Source organism: Amblyomma americanum, chromosome 3 (assembly GCF_052857255.1).
Source record: "Amblyomma americanum isolate KBUSLIRL-KWMA chromosome 3, ASM5285725v1, whole genome shotgun sequence".
NCBI lineage: Eukaryota > Metazoa > Arthropoda > Arachnida > Ixodida > Ixodidae > Amblyomma > Amblyomma americanum.
This window is the reverse complement of record NC_135499.1, coordinates 202,326,451-202,348,664: the sequence shown is the minus strand read 5'-3', so window position 1 is coordinate 202,348,664 and position 22,214 is coordinate 202,326,451. Positions and strand designations below refer to the sequence as shown.

At 51.5% G+C, this 22,214-nt stretch overlaps 1 protein-coding gene across 2 annotated transcripts in view; it reads left to right on the top strand.

Annotated features, from left to right (window-relative positions):
• Mmp1 (Matrix metalloproteinase 1) overlaps nt 1-21,462 on the top strand; it is a 29,024-nt gene extending 7,562 nt beyond the window's left edge. Inside the window, exons 2-9 of one of the 2 annotated variants that reach the window (XM_077659694.1) lie at nt 1,475-1,598; nt 9,289-9,506; nt 10,030-10,234; nt 12,053-12,211; nt 13,600-13,734; nt 17,612-17,748; nt 18,612-18,935; nt 19,447-21,462. In XM_077659694.1, the coding sequence (XP_077515820.1) occupies nt 1,475-1,598; nt 9,289-9,506; nt 10,030-10,234; nt 12,053-12,211; nt 13,600-13,734; nt 17,612-17,748; nt 18,612-18,935; nt 19,447-19,803 (1,659 nt within the window). In that variant the 3' untranslated portion in view covers nt 19,804-21,462. Of the gene's footprint in view, nt 1-1,471; nt 1,599-9,288; nt 9,507-10,029; nt 10,235-12,052; nt 12,212-13,599; nt 13,735-17,611; nt 17,749-18,611; nt 18,936-19,446 lie in introns of both variants that reach the window. The other variant, XM_077659693.1, reaches the window with a different exon arrangement.
• Nucleotides 21,463-22,214: the final 752 nt, after the last annotated feature.

The window sequence follows — 22,214 nt, the reverse complement described above, 5'->3', positions numbered from 1 at the left end:
AGTGGCGAGGGCAGTCAAGGGCAGATTAGCGCAGGATTGCGTGGTGCCAAGAAAATGGCAGATAAATGCACTCATTTGCTGGCCGCAAAGAGATGGACAGAGAAAAGAAATGCCTCGACAACAAGGCAAAATATATTTTTGCCGAAATGACTTCCCTCACGTTTATTTTATTTCGTGCTACGAGTCCGGGCAGGATGAGGTTCGATGCATTTAAATGTGCCGTCATTTCAGTACTATGCTGGACTTGCAGCACTCCGCTCCAAGCAGGCTATAAGTGTACGTACTTAGACGGCATCTGGACCGAGCACAGACGTGACCAGAATGCGATCGTTGCTATAGGTCGTCAGTCCCGACTATCAAACCTCTACATGGCAGGGTGTACACAATGAAGCGACGAAACAGAAGCCATACTGTGTCATGGAGGCGGAGGTTACGCAGCATTTTGTAGGACAGGGTCTAGTCGGGCGGAAACTGGCCTGTGCAATACCATGGAGCGCTCGCCCCTCATTACTCTAAATCCGAGGAACTGCCTTTTTTGTTTCATTTTTTCTTCACTCAAAAGGTGCGTCGCTGTAGGCAGGCACAAGTCCTGCAGGTATTATCTGGAGTTCGCGAAGAAGAAGTCTGCAGTGCCCTCTTGTACAAGGCTTTGACATCTGGCTTTGTCTCTGTCTTCTTCTGATTTAAGAATTCATGCTCTTTTACACCAACGAAGCTGGTTGTCACGAATTAACGCAGCGCACTAAACAGCATGGCGGTTTGCATGTGTGGTAGTAAAATAGCTGAATACGCCAAAAGGCTATTCGCAACATCTGTCTGATCTTCTAATTACAGCTCCATGTTCAATTTACAGTATGGGTACATTTTCTTGTTGGCCGGCTTAAAGTGAGGCTTTGCATTGAAGCAGCCCATGCCGTGCCGTCGGTAATCGGTTTTGGGGGAAAGGAAATGGCGCAGTATCTGTCTCATATATCGTTGGACACCTGAGCCGCGCCGTAAGGGAAGGGATAAAGGAGCGAGTGAAAGAAGAAAGGAAGAGTCGGTAACCTGTTTGTTTTCGTGCACACGAAAACTCTCTCCTTCCTTTTATGAACCCGACCGCGGCGGCTGCGTTTTTATGGAGGAAAAACGCTAAGGCGCCCGTGTGCTGTGCGATGTCAGTGCACGTTAAAGATCCTCAGGTGGTCGAAATTATTCCGGAGCCCTCCACTACGGCACCTCTTCTTCCTTTCTTCTTTCACTCCCTCCTTTATCCCTTCCCTTACGGCGCGGTTCAGGTGTCCAACGATATATGAGACAGATACTGCGCCATTTCCTTTCCCCCAAAACCAATTATTATTATTATTATTATTATTATTATTATTATTATTATTATTATTATTATTATTATTATTTTATAAGGAAGGCACTCGAAAAGTAGTAGAGACCGTCGCCAATCTAACCAATCGTCTCCCGCTTTTCTCTCCACAAGCAGAACTACCTGGAGAAGTTCGGCTACATCGCGCCCACCAAGAACGGCACAGCGGCTCTGCGTTCCCAAGAGGCGCTCGTCGATGCTGTCAAGGAGTTCCAGCGCTTCGCCGGGCTCAGGGTTACCGGTGAGTTGCCACCGCCGTGGCCTGTTCTCTTCATAGCAGCTTCAAGCACTGTTCATCTCAGTCCTACCGTCTATAGCGTTAGCGCTGTCGCGAACGAACCCATAATATTATGGTGTCTGTAATAAGCACCCGACAAAACGGCCTCCCTGTGCCCTGAGCGCATTGTATTTCCTGCGTATATAGCAGCACAGCACTACTACGTTAACGGACTGAAAAGCGCGCTATGAACATTGGGATCGCGCACTGGGCGTATACATAATCGCAACACACTAAAGCGTAAGCAATATATGCTTTTTCCTGTCTCGTTCAGGCACGAGAATCCTTATCTATAGAGTGTGCTCTTGAAGAACACTTGCGAAAGTTACGAGGGCCACGCGCAGGCCGCACTTTTTTTTTTCTACTCGGTTTAGTAGTCCTTCAGGTAATCTGCATTCGAACAAAAATCAAAACCGTTCATCCTTTACTATTAGCGTCATTTCATATTTTGCCTCAATACCGCGTCACGCGCTCACGTCAGTGACTCAACGTGACGCTCGAAGGGAAATCTTTTGCGTATCATACACTCGCGCGCGCACATCCCTCAAGTGCGGAACTCTCCGTCGTATGCGGCCGCCAGGAAAAGGCAAATCTCGCGCGTGGTTGCACAATGTCTCTGACACCAGCAGCCGGGTTGTCACTCGATGTCGACTTCGAGGATCGCGACGCCACCAAGTCGTCGTCGAGCAGGAAACGCGATGCCGCGCGCGATTGCGCGCGCTCCTCCGCGGCCTCGTCACGCCGTGTGTCCGAAGCGCTCGTCGCCGTCGATATCCCTCGCGTGCTAACAGCGCGTAACTACTGCGCGCACGACCGCCGTCCCTGGCCGGACGGACAGCGTTGTACCTTTCCTCGACCGCCTCTTCCTCCGAAAGCTGAGCAGTTCCCGCGGACGTGTTTGAATATCGGCGCGTGTGTATCCTCTGGCGTGCCTTCACCCGCCTGGTGTGCAATGCTGCAGGGATGAAAGCGTGAGAGGGAATTGTGCATAGCGGCCAGTCAGTCGAGATGGCTGTGTAGGTGGGATCCATGCTGTATGCGTCACGCATTTACGTCTTCTGGCTCCCGCGTGACGTCTACAAAACACGGTTAATTGAATCAGTAGGCCGTCAACATCATTCCTGCCGAACCCACTTGATATTACTTTGGGCAAAGGGGTGAATTATAAACAGTTTAAGCTCCTGTGGTAGCTTGAACTGTCGTATAGCTGCCGCCATGTTAAAAAGAAAAGCTGCCAGACTGGGAAGATGCTGTATGCATTAAAGCTGCGCGAGTTTTGCAAGCGCGAAAAAGGTGGCAGTAGCAGGAAAAAGTCAGCGTATTGAAGACTACAACTGCACCCACGGCATAGAGTTTCTTACTATTAAGTAGAGGGAAAGCCGGCGCCCCGCCTATGGGAGTTTGCATGGAGCTTCCTCGAAGCCACCTGTACCACCATGGGCGCTCTGAGCATCATGGGGCGGAGAGCTACCGACTGCAGAACTACAACTTTTGGCCAAAAAATAATGAAAAAAAACAAGCATAACAGAAAAGCATGTAAATGCAAAGTTTGCTCAAAATAAGCGATGACTTGCTCTCCTATTGGCCAAGCATTGCAGACAACAAAAGCCAACATTTCGTGCTTAACAGGCGCACTTTTAAAAAGAAATATGTTTTTGAAAAAAATGTCGCTTCAACATTTTAAAAGGTTTCTCCACAGCATCTCGGAAAACAAAAACATTTTATTGGCGTCGTGTGCTGTTGCGTTTTCGCTACTATGGCTTTTGCACACTACTTTTACGCCGAAGTTGTCTGCGCGCGAAGCGCGCCGTGGATACGGAATGGGACATCTTAGTAACGCCACTCTGTGTTCCTGAAAAAAAAAAAAAAACCTACTGTCTCGCACCAAGTAGCTCATTGCCCCATGGTGCTTTGCGCGCCCGTGGAGGTTCAGGTGTAGCGCCACCAGCTTTCCCTCTAGTTAATAGTAAGAAACTCTATGACCCACGGCTCCAGAATATCTCTTCTTGATAACGCAGAATAGGATCAGAATTTCCTTATGCCGCGAAAGCGTGCCAGCCATTACATCTGCTTCAGATTTCTTTTCCAGCGCATGGCTGCTTGCTGACGAGACGAAAACTGAACTGGCAGCCTTGCGCAGCCGTGCTGCGCGCATTCCTCTGCGTGGTTGAATTCTTACAAATCAGTTTACGAGAGGCAGAGAATTAGAGAAATGAAGCCGGGAACGGCCTCAGCACCGAACCACCGTGCGTCAACGCGGCCGTTTCTTTCTGGCGAATGCTCTCGGAATACTCGCGAAGCTGGACGCATTGGCATGCATGCCACGGGCCAGGGTCGGCAGACAGCCGCCGACGCGGGCTGTCCGCTGCGTTCAAGAACGCGCTTCTGTGGCGACAACAACAGCGGCACTGGGTTTTCCACACCTCATTTTCATTCCGAAAAGGGGGGGGGGGGGGGGGGGGGGCACTGGACGATTAGCAGCGCGGCGCAACTGCTATCAGACGCCGTTCTTGCATTGCATTCTTGTGTGCTTGTGCCAGTCGCTTATAATTATCCAATCTGGAACGGAAGGGTTGGATGCCGAAGTTGTGTTCGTTGATCCCCTTTTATGTTTCGTCGGAACCCTTGCGTCGGAGCTGCCTGTGTCATATTAAATCCATGAGTCGGAAGGGCCGGTATCAATGCAAACCCGGTTAGTAGTACAGCTATGACATTTCTATGAGAGCGCCTGACGTGTGTGGGGTCGATCCCCGTCTTCTTGGCGCGAAATGGCCACGTGACGCTGACGATCTTTCCTCTACTCGCCGAAGAAAAACTTTCTTTGTGGTCACAAGCATTCATCGACGCCACCGCCTCGTGAGCAAGCGACGCTTTGCTTGGAACTGCGTGCTAGAGTCTCCATTTAAACAAATAGTTATTTCATCACGCCGCGCTTAAGGACAACAAAGCAAGCACTTTGTATGCAAAAGGGAGAGCATATATACCGGCCGCTTTGGAGTCATTGAGGTGCGTTCGTTTTGGGGAGGAGGACTCCTGTCTTCCACCAACCACGCTTGGTACAGAAACTAGCTCTTCTAAGTAGAATACTGGAAAACCCCCGTTTCAATACCCCTGTTCGCCTTGGAAGCGTGAAAGTCACACGTCATGCGTAATCGTTACGGAAGACGCATGTGCTGATTTGTAGCACAGGGCGCACTCTGAAATAAGAGTCGGTAACTTATTCCGAAACTAGTTGGCCGAGGCTCTTCTTGGAGTCGAGGTATCTTTCCTATTACGGGCCGCCTTGTGCCCGAGGGCTGCTTGGGCGCCGAAGGCGTCTTGGCGATGGCGCGATTATGGGCCGCTGTGACGTCACGCGTGCACTCGGGCGCGCTCTTTCCCGGACCGGAGGCACGCTACCGCTGAGGAAGGTCGCGGTGACGTCTCGCTGTCGCCGCCAGCGGCCACTTGTTTGTCCACCGGCCTGGCGGGCGACTGCGTGGCCTCAACGAGCTGAGCGCCGCTCATCAGTGGTGGGCGCACGGCTCGACTCTCTCAGGCTCAGGGGACAAGCAGCGTTTTCGAACGTTTGCTCATCAGTGGTGGGCGCACGGCTCGACTCTCTCAGGCTCAGGGGACAAGCAGCGTTTTCGAACGTTTGCTCATCTCGAGTCACGAGATGCGCGGAGAAGTGTTCTAGCTGCGCACTCGAAACACACATTAGATAATAATAATAATAATTGGTCTTTGTGGAAAGGAAATGGCGCAGTATCTGTCTCATACATCGTTGGACACCTGAACCGCGCCGTAAGGGAAGGGATAAGGGAGGGAGTGGAAGAAGAAAGGAATAAAGAGTGCCGTAGTGAAGGGAGGAGGAGAAGAAGAAGAAGAAGAAGAAGAAGAAGAAGAAGAAGAAGAAGGGCTCCGGAATAATTTCGACCGCTTGGGGATCTTTAACGTGCATTGACATCGCACAGCACACGGGCGCCTTAGCGTTTTTCCTCCATAAAAACGCAGCCGCCGCGGTCGGGTTCGAACCCGGGAACTCCGGATCAGTAGTCTAGCGCCCTAACCACTGAGCCACCGCGGCGGGTAAACACACTTTAGACGAAACAGTCTAGTAAAAAAAACAGTAAAAAAAAACGAAACAAAACACCGGCATATGCTCATAGACGCACGCAGGCATGCACACTAGCTTGGCCGCGTCGCCGGGTGGCCTCGCGGTTTTACCGCGCCGATTTGCAGGCCGATGGGAAACACGCGCGCCTCTGTGTGGCTAAGGCTTCCCGGTCGGAAAAGCCTATAGTGCCACGGAAAATTGGCGCCGGTCTATCGACGGCGGCGCGTTTAGTTTTGAATTATGGCGAGCGGGAAAAAAGCAGAGAGAATGCAGAGAAGAAAAAAAGAATATTGGAGAAGAAGCAACGGAGGCCTCAGGTGTTTTCCCTATCCCACAGCTCCACGCGCTCAGCGTGATAAACATCGACTTGCACACCCGTGAGTCGATGCCTTTAGCTTAAAGCACTCGTTCAACTGGTTCTGAAAGAAACTGGGCGCAAGGACGGGGAAAAGCACGGACAAGTGATTCTTGCAGTAACAAAGATGCAACAACAAAAAGAACTTACAGCGGGAAAATTTTGAGCTCTCATGGTTACCCTGTATTTAGATTAAGAGCAAGCTGTGCCTGTGCCAGAAGTAGCTGAGTCGGAGACTGTTCCCTGTAGTTAGCTAGCTGCAGGCAACAGAACAATGAGTGCAAAAAAAAAAAAAAGTCGCTATCTTTGTCGCTCGGTTTTTCCACTTCAACGGACACGTTGCCTCGTAACAAACGAAACGGCAGTTTTCTTTAGTTGTATTTTTAGTTGTTGAAATTACAATGTCACGGTTACATGCGTGGTGCATAAATTAGCAAATGAGCTCCAATAGAAAACTGATTTGTTCCAAAAAGGACTTCGGAAAACATTTGCGGCCCCGCCGCGGTGGCTCAGTGGTTAGGGCGCTCGACTACTGGTCCGGAGTTCCCGGGTTCGAACTCGACCGCGGCGGCTGCGTTTTTATGGAGGAAAAACGCTAAGGCGCCCGTGTGCTGTGCGATGTCAGTGCACGTTAAAGATCCCCAGGTGGTCGAAATTATTCCGGAGCCCTCCACTACGTCACCTCTCTCTTCCATTCTTCTTTCACTACCTCCCTTATCCCTTCCCTTACGGCGCGGTTCAGGTGTCCAACGATATATGAGACAGATACTGCGCCATTTCATTTCCCCCCCAAAACCAATTATTATTATTATTAAAACATTTGCGCAATTTTTCTGAAACGTTTTAGTTACTGTCAGATGGGAACAAAATTAGGATGGGTTTTCCGCAGTGAGATGCAATATTTGCATAGCCTGCCCGATATGCATAACCCACCAATCAGTACGGTTATATTTTTTCATGAGCTGATCTAGTAAACTCCGCGTCTGTTCAGCTATAAATATACACCGAAGCTCGCTTCGCGATTAAGAGGCTGCGCGTGCATTAGGCTGGCTTAATTCTGACGACGGCGCCGTTTCCGCTCGGAGAGTCGGAGAGAGTGAATCCACGCACTCAGCAACAAAGGCCAGACCTCCTTTCCGGTAACCTTGGGTCGCCGCTCCGTAGATGTGAAGAGCAAAGGCTGGCGCAATTTGTGATAAGAAAAACGAAAATAGATGCTGAGATAGACACTGTGAAAGGTTTCCGCCCGCGTTGGCGGCAGGCTAACAAATAAATGAGAAGAAGCGGGAGGTTTAATTGCTGCAAAAATGCACGCCGCCCTTTTCGGGTTAAGTAAAAAGAAAAAAAAAACAGACAATGCTTCAAGGAAGGGTGAAGAAAAAAGTAAAAATATATGCATATACTCGTTCGCCGAATTCATACCTACCGGTGGGTATGTATGTCGTGTGGAGCTGGCGTGACCGCTCCGTGGTATTTGAGGCAGCTGTGGTATTGCGACATTGAACGTGACCGCAACCACTGGTTTTGAAGCAACGGGGAAAGAACAAAAAACCGCGCTACGTTTGTGTCAGGGAGGAAAGCCCGCCATACAATACAATGAAGGCCGACATGTAGCCTGTACCTGTGTAGTATAGAAAGCGAGAGAGTTTATCGTGTCAAATTGCGCGTTGAGAGCGGTTTACAAATGTTAGTGAGCGACATGAGGCCGTAAAAATGCGAGAACCTAACGCAACTGAGCCAATCACTTTGAGCAACACAGGACTGGCGTTGTGTAATGTGAAAACAGAAAAAATAACAAAAAAAGCTTCAAAACAAAGCAGTAGCGATCAGTACTGGCCGAAGGAAACATACGGGTGCTGTTAATTGTCAGCGGCTCTTAGGGAACAACAAACGCTCGAATGCAGCCTACCACTGTGCAGGACTGGAAGAGCGCGTGGGAGTCATTCGACACTTCTTTTTTGTGAGGAGTTAATGACGCTGAAAACAAAAACACGTCGTCGCGTTCACGTGTTGTGCAACGAGACAGGCGTTTGGCAGGTGAGCCTGACAAATGACTGAGATGTGAGGCCCCCCCCCCCCCCCCCCCCTTGTTGCTGATGATGCCGCTTTGACGGCAGCCCAAGAGCAGCAGCCTCGGGCGCTGATTCACTGCCTGGCAAGACAGGAACAGAGGCCGCCTCGAGCCCCGCGTGGGAAGCTTGTACACGGGCCGAGCGCGGGCCATCGCCGATGAGTCAAGGAGCCTCCGCGCGCTGTCCGGAAGCAGCTCCGCAATGTCGCGCCGCTGACCTTGCTCCACTGGTGAGTCAAGTGCGGTCGCCGTGTGTGTTAACTGGGGCACGCGACTGGGGTCGTGCCGTATGCGGTTCACAAGTGCTCTCGTCGCCGAAAGGGAGAGCGGCGGACGTAGGAAGAGCGCAGCGCGCACTTAAGTCCTCCACGACGATGAGGTAACGCACGCCGAGCAGCTCTGAATGACTCAGGGCTGTGCAGCCGGACGGGGATTAGGCGGCGCTTACCTTACTCGAGCGTCTGCGCGGCGCGGAGTGGTTGTGTCATATGTCGTGACGAAGTGGGCTCTGCGCGAGCTTTCTGCCCCATTCTGACTCATAGAACAATCGCTTCCGTGCTGTCTACTCCCGTCAAGGCACTGCCGGAACGTTGGCTTCACGGTGACCTTTTCCGAAGTCTCAGACGGTCGTTTTATAGTATCATTTATGATATTGTCAGTCCAACAACGTCTCACAACGAACAGATCAAGATTAGAAAAAAAATATAAGTATTTTTTTTTTCAAATTACATTTGACATTATGTCGCTGAGAGAGTCCATTCTTCAAATATGAACATCTTGACCAGTTCAACTGATTTATGGAATAATTCCCAGTTGGTTCCAGTTGGTTCCAACTGGGACGAATTGAATTCCCCTCTCTGTTCCAACTGTAGCCAACTAGGAATTATTCTATAACCCAGTTGAACAGGTCAAGGATTTCATCTGAATCTGAAATGACGGGCAACACATACCCGCACGCTCATCTGGAAGCCGATTTCGCCCAATGCTTTGGATGGCCCGGATGTGGTTCGTCTGCTGAGTGATTCCGAAGCACGACATTTAGTTGTGGCGCCGGAAGTGTCCTATAAACACTTGCCCCTCCCTTTAACGAGCATCCCCCCCCCCCCCCTCTCCTCCTTGTGTGCTGCAGGGCGCGTGGACAACGAGACCGCGGCCACGATGCAGCTGCCGCGCTGCGGCGTCCGGGACAAGGTTGGCTTCGGCCTGGACGCCCGACGCAGAAGGAGGCGCTACGCGCTGCAAGGTTCCAAGTGGGCCAGCAACGAGCTCTCCTACCGCATTAGCAAGTACCCGCGCCGTGTGAAGGACCGGGTGGCCGTCGACAAGGAGATTGCCCGGGCGTTCAAGGTACGCGTACACTGCTGTCGCGACTGCCATATAGCTATGCTACACTATGGCTTTTTTCCGCACGGAGCTACGCACTGCACTGCGCCGGCCGTGATATATGGTGAAGCTAGCATGTATACCTTTGTGCCTTAAGTCGTGTCCAAAGCGCGACTCACTTCGAGAGACTGCTTAACCAACTACAAGTGATCGACTTTAGGAACGGATTCGTAGCTACCACTGACATAAACCTGAGTCTCGTCGTGCTCTTGTATTGACGACGGCCAGGAGCATCTATATAGGATTTCACTCCCTGCGGGCGTCGCTATCAGAGGTATCGGAGGGCCGCTTGTAGATTTACCTGAATCCGTGATTGTCGCGCAGCGTTCACCGAAGACAAACTAACACGTAATCTTGTCGTTACGTGAGGCTTGCTTTCTACAAGCACAGACAGCTATAAAGGCCATTGCCTCTCATATGTATCTAAACCTATAGACCTTTGAATACACTTCCGGAGTTAATCTCACCGCCGCTTTTACACATGCAGATGTGGTCGGACGTGTCCCCTCTGACCTTCACGCACAAGAAGACCGGCCCGGTGAACATCGACATCCAGTTCGTGCGCGGCGAGCACGGAGACGGCGACCCGTTCAACGGACCCGGAGGAACCCTGGCACACGCCTTCTTCCCGCGATACGGCGGCGACGCGCACTTTGACGACGAGGAGAAGTGGACCATCGATGAGTACAACGGTGAGCACCGTGGCCGCTATGTGCGGGCACAAGTCCGAGACTCGCCAGTTACGCTTTTATAACCCACTTAGTTTACCTTCTACGAGACAGCCCGCATTTTCGGCAGCCTTGGGCCATTTCGCCTTATTCTATAGGGGCTGTTATGCTTCTCTGTTCTTGTCCCTCTGGGAAGCAAGTGCGCGAAAGAATCAACGGCCGAAAGGTGCTCAGTGAATGCATCTGGTCTATTCGTGCTAAATGCAGCGATCTTGGACGAAATTGCTAGAGCATTGGTTAGCGCCCGCATGATAGCATCGCAGCAGACCTATTGGTTTAGACAACAGAAAACAGTGGAACGAGGCTGAGAAAGTGAGGGAGAGATGGAGAACCTCATACTCCGCAAGCGAGCATATGTATTTTGAGCAGCGTCGCATAAAAACGAAGTTGTAGGCCGTTAAGCTTCCCATCAGAACCACGCCTGCACTCTCTGCACTCGCTGGCTTCCCCTCCAAGCGGCAGCGTAATCAGGAAGAAAGAAGCAGCAGGTACTATTATAAGAAGAGTCTCAACTTAATATAGGGCTGCAAAAGTGACTGCCATTACAGTAATCACACACGCCGTTCATGTAGACTCCGGGGAAGTCCCTAATTAAGTAATCAGGTGAGGCCACCAGAGTGCAATGTTACACGATGTAGTGTTTTGGGGTCACCGGTGCAAGCAGGGGTGTGGGCAGCACTGTGCGGGGTTCTAGCAAGTCTCAGCCGCGTACTATAGTTATTCTTCCTTCTGATGGCTGCAAACTCCTGATGAGGTCTGTGCGTGCACTTTCTCCCCCGACAATAACCGGTGCTCCTCCGTGATAAACGTGCACGATTGATGGTGTGCAGTGGGTTAGGGGAGCGGTCAGCGGCGCGGTCAAGTGACTCGCGCACAGCTGGGAACTCGGCGATGGGCATCGTACTTTGACCATCTTACTACTTTGTTTCGTGGACGGCGCGCAAGCCCACTGAAGCGCTCTTCCAAGAAGGCGTGCAGTCTCCTCTGGGCGACCGCTTCTGAATGTTGTGCTTGGACGGACGGCCGCTGCGCTTTACGCGGAACAGAGTGATTAGGGGAAATCCCATTGGCCTCGCTAATGACCGACTCGTCGCCAGCGAAGCCATGCGGCACCCCCTCCGCCACTGCTTCTGGGAATGGCGCGGAAACAGGCACGGGGACCAGGAGGGCACGTTGGCTCGATAAGAATCTCTTTCCCGGAATAATTATTCCCACGCAAACCTGCATCGGAAAGCATCGGTAAATAGAAAAAAAGGATCGCTGCGATTTTTTTCTCGCAGAAATATGCGCAAAGGGCGAAAGGCTTTGTGTGTGCACTGTGTGGTTCCGCCTCCTGCGGATGTTACTGTGCAAGCGAATTTGAGGGTGCATCTTCGCTGCTATCTCCAGTGAGGCGGAACTGTTTCTTCAGTAGATGAACAAGGACGTCGCGTGTCATTGCCGATGATGAAAAGTTCCGTAACTGCTCTCTGCTGCGCGACAACTCGTAGCTGGGGCTTCGTTCGCCCCACCGACTGTCGACGCTGTGTGCTCTGCGCTCTAAAGACGAATGCGCATATACGGGAGTAAGCTTTCCCTCAACGCTCTTCCTTTTATAAAAGGGAGTGCGCTAAGGGAAGCTTGCTCCCTCTTCTCTCCCTTGTTAAGAATGGTAGCAACCTATAAAAGCCGCCCGTGACAGTGCACCATTGGCTCGCTTTCCGAGGCGCACTCGCATTACCTGCCCACAGCAGTGCTCAAGACTGACACCGTCCCCTTTTTCCCCTGTCTTCGCCGCTGCAGGCGTGAACCTCTTCCAAGTGGCGGCGCACGAGTTCGGCCACTCGCTGGGCCTGTCACACTCGGACGTGCGGCGGTCCTTGATGGCACCCTTCTACAGGGGCTTCGAGCCCGGATTCCAGCTGGACCGGGACGACATCGACGGCATCCAGGCGCTCTACGGTAAGGTCCAGCCTCGCCAAGACCCCAGGTGGCAGCCGAGGCCAGCGTGGCCGCCCTACGATGCCGACCGCCGCCGCCGCTTGCCGCAGCCCTGGACCCCGCCGCCTCGCAGACGCCATTGGCCGTCCTACTGGCCGCGTAGGAGAGCCCGCTTACTGCGCCCCCCGCTCACCCCACTGCCTCCCATGCATGGCGCCACCGTCGTGATCAATGCGCGGACCCACTAACACAGCGCGCTACTAATAAAGCAACACCCGCATGGCTTTGCCCGTCGTACCTCCTCGTCGAGCTGTGTGCGCTTCTGCCTGGCTCTCTACTGGAACACGCCACCAGTTGGCCGCTTTCTAACAGACGCCCTGCCTGCTCCGCCTTGCCTGTTCCCGCCGGCTCTGCGCTTCCACGGAACGGCAGCGCTCCGTCTAAAGAGGGAAGGAACCAGCATGCCGACTGGGCGATGGCGTTACAGCCTCGATAAGAGCAACGATGCGCGGAGGGACGCTCGGTGTTTGGCTATGCCGACGGCCAGTAAGTCGCTGACGCAGCTTTCGGCTTGCGCTTCATTTTTCATTTGTTCTCCTTTTTTGCGAACCTTGCAGCTATTTCTGCTTGCGAGCTGCAGCATCTGTAGACGTGCTGCTTATGCTGCATCCGCGCGGCTTCCTGGCCAAGCCGTGCAACCAATGGTTCCTTCCGTCATAGTGATACGTGACATCTCCCTTCCACAGGATGCAAGGAGAAAATTTTGGCTCCAGGACTTTGTGCGCCGCGATATTGTCGACGTATTACATGTAGTGTGCTATACTGCAGAACAGAGAAAAACGGCGGACCTAGACCAATTGCTCGATATACTTTTCATGCTATATGCAGTTACCAAAATCGTTAGATTGTGATTTCTTATAATTCCTAACGCACGAATATTATTCTCTAGAATAATAATGAATAGAGGTGACTCAGTTATGTGTTGTTATACTTTTTACCGTGTGGAGACGCATAAGCAAGGCCAAACTTCTAGTTCTTAGCATTTAAAAAGAGGTCCATAATGACTAGTGGCTACTGATAAAAGTGATCCTTTATGTTATGGAACATTTGCGAAAAGTGAAAGAACTAGACCTTGTAATTCTGTGACAAACTTAGTTTCCAGCAAAATTTTGCTTGGCATCGCTCTAAACGTGCATTACTCTCCAGCGAGCGAGCTGTTCTATTTTTTCATTGTGCATGAGAGAAAACGACATGCGAAAGCGACACTGCACCTGACTGATGGCATGGCCCGGCAGGCGAACGAAAGAGTTTGTGGACTGCGTATGCGGCGAATGCTTTGGCACTGACGCTAACACGTTGCCTGCTGTCTGCGTGGGGAACAGCGCGTTTAACTTGATCTCTCCCGCCAGGTGCCGTGCACAGAACGACCAAAACGCCCAGCAAGGGAAGCCGCAAGCCAGCGCAGCCTGGTCCCGACCTCTGCCAGGACGCCGCCATCGACGCTGCTACCAGGACTGAGGACGGCAGTTCGTACGTGTTCAAGGGTAAGTGTACTCTTGTCGGCATATGTCCAAATCGGTCGCCCTAAAGATTCATATTATCGAGGAACGCCATGGAAGAACTGGTTGCTTCATGCACCACAGCTGCTGCAGATTAGCCCCTTCCAGGTGGTCACAAATGGAATGAAGGAATCATTGCAACTGCCATCAATCTCAGCGCTGTAATGTGAAGATTTCTCTCATCTTCGCAGTTAAAAAAAATTCATTCTGGAATGGCGATCGAGTCCACAACCACCGCCACGCTAGTTGCAGTTGCCGCCCCAATATAACTGAAAACAATTGCGAGCAGACGGCGGGAAGAGGTTTAATAAATCAACAGTTAGAAGCAGGATCAATGCTTATTCACTCCATTGAATGACGAGGCGGGGATACACGCACAATTAACGAAATCAGTGGTATCGTCGACGATGGGTGGCCTTTCGTTGCAAGCTGGATCGCTGCAGAAGGCGGTGATTGTATTGTCTGAACGCGAAGGGCTTCCAGTAAAGGGCTCACTTGGTTAAGGTAATATAGTCGTGACGAATGCTCCTTAATTTGGCAGCACACTGCAGAAGTATGCTCGATGCAGAAAAGGCATCTGGTAGTGGACGTGTCATGCCGGAATACCCCATTGTACTCAGCAGGCACATAGCCAGAAACTTTTTGAGAGAGGGGCCCAAGGCAGTTTCTTGCAATGTGCGTGTGTGTGGAAAAATAGGAGGAGGGGAGCTCCCCTTCCCCCTTTGGATGCGTGTCTGGTACTCAGGACACAGGCTGGGAAAGGCGCAGTCATCTTTATTGTCCTCCCACTCAATTTAATTACCTCATTTATTACCACCCACAAACGGCTCAAAACCAAAATTACTACATCGTGTTTTAAAGTATATAAACATGGCTTGCGTAACCGTGATCTCTCATTAGATAAAACCAATTTCTCCTTCTTGAAACACATCACACCTAAACAAGACACCTGAAGACTTGGAACTCACCTTTGCATTTTAAAGAGAGAAAGTACGCTGGTGCTGCCTCAGGCAGAAAAGTTCTAGATAGATTCTTTTTTTGTTTTCCTTCCTTTGTTGCTTATCGGAATAGCAATATTCTTTAAGCTTTTCCAGATTTCTTTTCTGGGAAAAGGAATTTCGTTGATCGGTCGTCCGCTGTCGCTTTATACGTAGCGGCAAGGCAAAACAAACCCTATCAAAGAAGAACCGTGCCGCGCACTTTTGTCGATGTGCGTCGCCTTTCAAAAACTAAATAGCGAAGACGACTTTGGTTGCCGGGCTGCCAGGGTCAAGCGATGTTAGCGATTTGCCGCGTTCGCGGTCGTGGCGAGAGCGATAGCATCAGTTTGCATCTCCAATCCTTTCACGTGCGGAAAATCCCCGCGAGGCAGACAAACAGAAAATCAAAGCCGAACGGCGCCCCGCTGCTAAAAGACCGTCTCCGAAGGCTGAAACTGACTTTCACGTAGTACCACGGATGTGCGCGGTGACAGTCGGCAGCGAGAGGATGCAGGTCTGACATTCGGAAGTTTCGGGCAGCTCACGCGCAATCTGCGTATTATGAATGTAACTCGAATTAGTAAAAAAAGAGAAAGAACAAACAAACAACGTGGCCATTGCCGATAGAATGACAAAGGCAGCGTTACTTTATTTTGCACGAAGCAGCTGTGTTCGCGCTGGCATCCCGACCGCCCTCAGCAACCATTAGCCAGTCGATCGACCTTGGCGTCTCCAGCCTGGAACGCCGCTATGGCTCGAGTTTTCCTCGTGCCAGGCGCTGTTTTTTTGCTGCTGCTGCCACGCACCACAGAGGAGGAGAAAATACGAAGAGACTGGGGACCGGAGGAGGGAAAAAAAGAAATAAAATGAAATTGAAAATAAGAAACGAGAGAAAAGTAAGAGTGGGGGGAGGACAGGTGATTCGCGGGTGGCGCGGCAGCAAGCCTTCACGGCTCAGGGCCCGCCGATAATGGTGGCACATGCATCGCAAGACGTCGTCGGGTCGGACCGGCCGATGTCACCGGCGGCATGGCGGTCGCATCCGCTGCTGTCTGCGGAAAAGGCGACGCATACGCGAGCGAGCGTGTTGCTGCCGGCGGAGGACGCTCGCATGGGCGACTTGGGCAACAGGCTGCCGTTGCGTAATGGGGAAGGAAAAAAGAAGTCCTCCCCCTCCCCACCTTTTGAAGCACGATGACGAAGACGTCGTGAGGCGCGTCGCCATGCGGGCACTTCAGCCGGCGACGCCGAGGAGACAGCCGTGAGCCTAATTATAGCCGGTGTTTATAAATTCGGGGCAAGGAAAGAATTATGGACACGCAAGTACAAAACGTGACGCGCGGACGCTTGGGTTTGAGCGGCTTTTCCAAACGTTGCCACACCGTCGGTGCTTAAGACAGTCGGTTGGGAAAGTACAGGCATATGCATTTTTTTTTTGTCATTGCGTCTAACCGGACTGTTGGCCACTCGGGCAAGTCCCGCTTTAAGCAGTCTAAACGGGTTTTCTGAAGTTTGAGCGAAATCATCAAGAATTATTCCAAGTACGCCGTCGCGGTGGTGGTGAAAACTTTAATTGACACAGGGGAGTTTAGGACACGCAGGTCCTTGGGCACCCGCGCGGCCCCACTGCACTCAAACGTTCATGTCCCGGACGCTCATGACGCTGGCAGCCAGACCTTTGGCGATGGTTTGCTTGGCCGAGTCCTCGGAGCGCAGAAGGGTCTCCCAAGCCTCCCAAGTAGTGAGGTGCTCCAGGCCCAGCGGGGGAGGATCCGTCGGGCAGAGAAAAAGGATATGATCGAGAGTGGCTTTGGGGTGGTGGCAGAGGGTACAGGAGGGGTTTGTGTGGACTTTGTGATAGCGCGAGCGTATATAAGGGGAGGGTAAAGTGCGTGTTTGGAGCCGCCTCCAAAGTGTCTGGTGATAATTGTCGAGGGAGGGATGGGGTGGGGGTAGAGCGGACGCTCGGCTTTGCAGGCCTGCATCAGTTCACTGAATGAATGCATGCGCTCCCGTGAGAACCCTTGATCGGAGGTCGCCGGTGCCCGGTTGAGAGAACCTCGGGCTAAAGCGTTGGCAGCCTCGTTTCCGGGATTCCCGGAGTGGGCAGGCACGCCGTCGCGTGGTGTAGATGCAGGCCTCATCCTGCAGACCTGCATTACGGAGCAGGCAAACGTTTTCAAAACGAAGTTGTTACTCGATGACCCGCTGCTCGATAGTGGGCGCTGTCAATGAGCCATGGATATATATGTCGCGAAAACTGAAATTCCTTGGTGCAAAACTCAATATATTCTGCAATTTTTGGGTGGGAATTACGGCCATATAACCAGCAGTAGAACAACTGTGATAAGTAATAAATCAACGAAATTTCCACATACAAGAAATGTCTTGGCGGCAACGGGCCAGAGCGTAGCTATCAAGTTAGTACAAAGCTGCCGCGGACGCTCCAAGTTTACGAAACTGCATAAGAAAAAATAATCGCATCCTCAAGCGCGTGGAGAAGCATTGTGTTCGTGATGAAACATAATGAGCTCAGCATTATGACCAGAACAAAAATGAAATTTGCTCTCAATATGTTAAACCTTGTAAATTTACTCTTGTAGTGGTTGTATATTGTTTATAAATGCATTTTTAAAGTTGATTTACTAGTGTAGAATGATGATCATGAAGAGGGCATGCAGAGTGCCCGAAGGCCATGTGGTCGAGGCATGGGCTAGCGCTTTATATTTCATCCACATGTCGCCATCTGACTTCACATAAAAATATTGCCTGGAGCCTATCAGATATGCCCATAATTGTGCATAATTCTGCACAACCACATCGTCAAATGTGTGAAATATCTTGCTATATGTCAGCTGAGACATTTTAAATGATCTCTCCAGGTGACTATTACTGGAAGATTGAGACTGATGGCGTGGCCGATGGCTACCCGCGGAGGATATCAGACGACTGGGGTGGCCTTCCTGGTCACATTGATGCCGCGCTTACGTGGTCCGACGGAAAGACCTTCTTCTTCAAGGTAAGCAGATGCTCGACACCCAATATTAGCTATGACAAGGCATACATTCCTTACCTTCGCGTCTCGTCGCTAGATTATTGCAATTTGACTGCACATATCAGTTGCAACTTAGTTATTGCGCATCAACTCTTTGTCTTCACTCAGTGAAAACTGTGTCCCATGCTATCCCTTGGATCGGCAGCGGGAATTAGTGTTGTGTCGATGCTGAAAAGCGAAACATTGCTGTTGTCTCGCCTCAAGTTCGGATTTCTGACACAGGTCATAATTGGGAAGAGCTGCAGTACATTTTGTTTAGAAAGGTTATAAAGAGCCCAATCGGTTCAAAACACAACCATTAATCATATACTCTTATTTTCTGGCAAGTTAATCTGCATCGCTGAACTACCTGCAATTCTTCCAACAAAATTGTGGACTACAGTGCGCTAGGCTTAGCAAACCTTTTCCGGCGAACATGATGTGTAAAGCATGTAAAATTGCAACGAACTGCATCGAGCGCGAACATAACATTTGCCTCGAGGCTTTTCCATGGTACGCTTCATTTTCCACTGTATTGCGACATTCCTTTCCATAGGCTACATTTGTAACTAAATTATCGGGAATAGTACCAAAATCTGGCGCAATGTAAACATAGATGAGTCATTTGAAGGGACATGAGATTCTTGTCCCTATTCTTACACGCTTGGTCCGCTCCCCTATAGTTCATTGTGGCCCAGGCACAACAACCAGCCAAGCAAAGAGGTCCTTGGTATTAGATCTTGACATTTGGTGGCGCCTAACAACATTACGTACAGAACGGCTATAACCATGCAATCCCCTCCATTGGCCGTGACACAAACCAATTCCTTGCATGGTGCTTTTCGCAGGGAGGCAACTATTGGCGTTTCCGCAACAAGCAAGTGAGCAAGGGCTACCCGCAGAAGATCAGCGTCGGCTTCCAGGGCATCCCGGACAATGTGGACGCTGCGCTCGTCTGGAGTGGCAACGGAAAGACGTACTTCTTCAAGGGATCCCAGTACTGGCGGTACGACAGCCGCAACGAGGTGCCTGTCAGCGACCGCTACCCGCAGCCCATCAGCAACTGGAACGGCATTCCTTCGCACCTGGACGCCGCATTCCAGTGGCAGAATGGCTACTCCTACTTCTTCAAGGGACCCAACTACTACCGCTTCAACGACAAAGACTTTGGTGTAAGTGCAAGATGAGATCCGTGCGGACGCGATTTGAAGTGCCGACGGCCTGCTATCGGATGGTCTTCTGCTCAGCTTCATTTTTTACGGGTGCAAAGCTCGCTAATGTTAAATCTCCAGCGATGAAAACAGGTAACGGGGCCTTTCTAAGTTATTAGAGCCTTCGCTCTGTGATCAGAGTAATCGCCAAGACATACGATATAACTCTTGACTCGCCCTTTGGTGGCGCTAAATCTTTGGGCACTGAGATGGACTGTCCTGCCACTGTCCCATTAAGCATGCAAAGCACGGGTTAAGGTACCTCTGAACCCCCACTTCGCCACTGTCTTTACCGTTGTATCAAACCGCAAGTAGCGCAACAGCTCCCTCATTACACTGCTTTGTAACCATACCGTGCACATGACAATAGCCCGAACAGCACTGTACGTAAGGTAAAACAAGCAGTCAACCTCTTTCCACTTTCGTATCAGGGCGATATTCTTGGCACTCACAATGTTACTTCCTTCGGCAGGTGGACAAGGGTGACCCGCCATACCCACGCGCCACGTCGGTCTGGTGGTTCGACTGCAAGGCGATGTCCAGCGCCATGGCTCAACAGCAGGCCTCCTCACGACGCCACCCTGAGAGCGCCACAGTTCACGTGCTCGACCGCACCGAGGCACCGATGACCGCCAGGTTTCCGGTGCGCCCACAGGGTCTGCAGAGGGACGCCGCGCCCGAGGCACCCGAGCTAGGACCCGTGGGACACGCCGAGGCTCCGCCTCCCACGACAGTCGCTGCCGGCGCCAGCTCATCCTTCCTTACATCCAGTGCTTCGGCGCTTGTCCTTCTCATTGTGCCCCTCTTCAGGCCGCTGCAGCTCGTGTGATGGCACAGCCCTAGCTCGTACAGGGCGCCATCCGCGTTCTGAGAATGGCTTGCGTCAAAGTAGTTGTGGTTGCCACGCCTGCCAACCGCAATACAACCAAGGCAAAGAAGCAGTGTTCATGGAGGCATTTCTGATGTTTACAAGTTACGACGCCCAAGAGATTTTTGGGCCGCTGTGAAGACACACAGAATTGTTTCGCGACCACTCACTAAAGTAGTTGAAGCACACGGTTGTCAAGACTGCGGCGGTGTTCGAGTGGATTCCGAGAAGGTCCGTTTTTGAAGCAGCACAGAAATTGAAACTGCCAGCCCAAAACAGTGGCGGTGACAACGTGCTGTACACGCTGCCGGTGAAGTTAAACACCAGTTAGTTTGCAAAGTGTATGTCCTCTCCGATCTTCTTGGTCCATTGAAACAAGCGCCACGCTAATCCCAGCGGTGCGTTTTGAACGGTGCTTTTTGTTATTTAACATTCACCTCTTTACATTATTCGCGAGTTCTGCGGAGACGACGGCGCGTATCACTTCGACATCGTCCCTTCCTCCTTGAAGAGAACGTGCCACCCCTCTCAGCTCATCGCCTCCAAGTGCCTCGTCGACATTTCGTGGTCCAACTCTCTCTTTTGGATGACACACAGACACTCCCATTGTTTCCACTCGTGGACAGTTTTGTAGTGACAGCTCGTGTGTGTGGAGAGCCTCCTGACTGTGTCAGGAGGAGGTTGTGAATCCGCGGCTCCTTCCAAGAAGAAACCGAATAGCCAAGAGTCATGGTTTTTTTATCACTTTTTTTTTCTTGGTGAGTGGCTAGTTTGTCAAGGACAGAAGGAATTGATGGTGTTTGCCGAGTGTTCGCGAAATAAGGTCGCCTCTCCTTTACACAGCTGCTACTCGTTCCAGGCGCTCTGAAGACCGCCACAGGAGTTAAAGAACAGCGCAAGAGCTACTGCCTTCACCTTAACTCTTCTACAGTACAGCAAAACATTCATGTTGCCAATCAAGAACGCCCAGCTACAGTCCATTTCAACGTAACCCAGGATATATGGTAGAAATTGCGAGCTGCGGTCGTCAGTTTGACAAACTGCTAACTCGGACAGTGCAGGCACCCGGTCACCTATTCACCGTGCCAAGCCTAAAACTAAAAAGAAATCACCCAAGTATTGACGACTTCATTTCTGAGAGCGCAAGGAACGATTCTGCGAAGGAGAGGTAGTTTCCTTCACGCGGGAGCCGCGCGGCTGCACGTGAGCAGGAGTGAATTGTGAGACAAGCATGCAACGTGATAGTGCCAGGCAGTGAGCACCGGCCATGGTGTGCGTGGTGCCACCGCCATTCACCAAAGACTGACCAAGAGGGGCGCAGGCCGCCCCCCTCTGGCGTTCCCCACCCCCCCTTTCCCAAACCCTCAACCCCCGTCCGGCTGGCCCGGGCTCCGCCCAGAGGCGGCCGGACCCCAAGGGCCTTAGCTCCCCCAACCCTCCACTCATCCACTGGGCGTTTCGTCGCCGAGGGCGGCGCATGGCCTGTGGACGGTATATACGAAGTGTCAGTGGGTCGTGGAAACCTCTCGCCGCCAAAACGCCCAGTGCTCCCGCGGCGTGCGCTTGTTGGCGCCGCCAAGGGAGTCGGTTGTTTCTTCATTAAAGTCGTTTGCCATTGTACCCTCTTGTTTTCTTTTTATTTTTTCCACGCTTGTCCATGGTGCCCATCTCTGCCCTGGGTCAGTGGTCTTTGCGTGTCTGTACTCACATGCATGTATGCAGGCAGTCAAGGCCAGCCTTTAAGTTCGGAGACTCACATGTTTACTGTAACGTAATTTACAAATTGCATCACAACCAGTTGGCGAAAATAATCGGAAACTACAGTGGATGACTGTGATGGCCCACAGGATGTTGATAATGTACATTCAACAAGAACTCTCGGCGTTCTGTACCCGAGCCTGTTACTGTGTCGGTCATGTAATGCGCCATGGTTCGCACCACACATTAGTGCAAAGTGGTGCTTGTTCGTTGGGAAGGACAAAGAGCAGCTACGGCACGCGATCTGGTCTGGATGTCACAGCGTGCTTTGCCGTGACTCATGTCACCAGCCGCTTCCATATTTCGCTCGAGCCTTTCAATGCATGAAATGATGAATTACGGAGTAAACCAGATCTTAGCACGACTCTTGCTCATTCTCACTGATGTCTGGAAATTCTCATAAAGAAATCTGGGTGATGACATACCCAAATAGGGTGTGTCAACAGTCATCCTGTAGTGAACCAAGCACAATCATGCACGTGAAGCTTGGTCAAACAGTGGGAGCTCGACCTCTTGACTCCAAGACAGGCAGGTTGCTGACTCCGCCCACTTGTGCCAGCATGCTGTCATAGCGTTAGGTGCGTGGAGGTAGAGACAGGTGTTCCCAGGAAGCG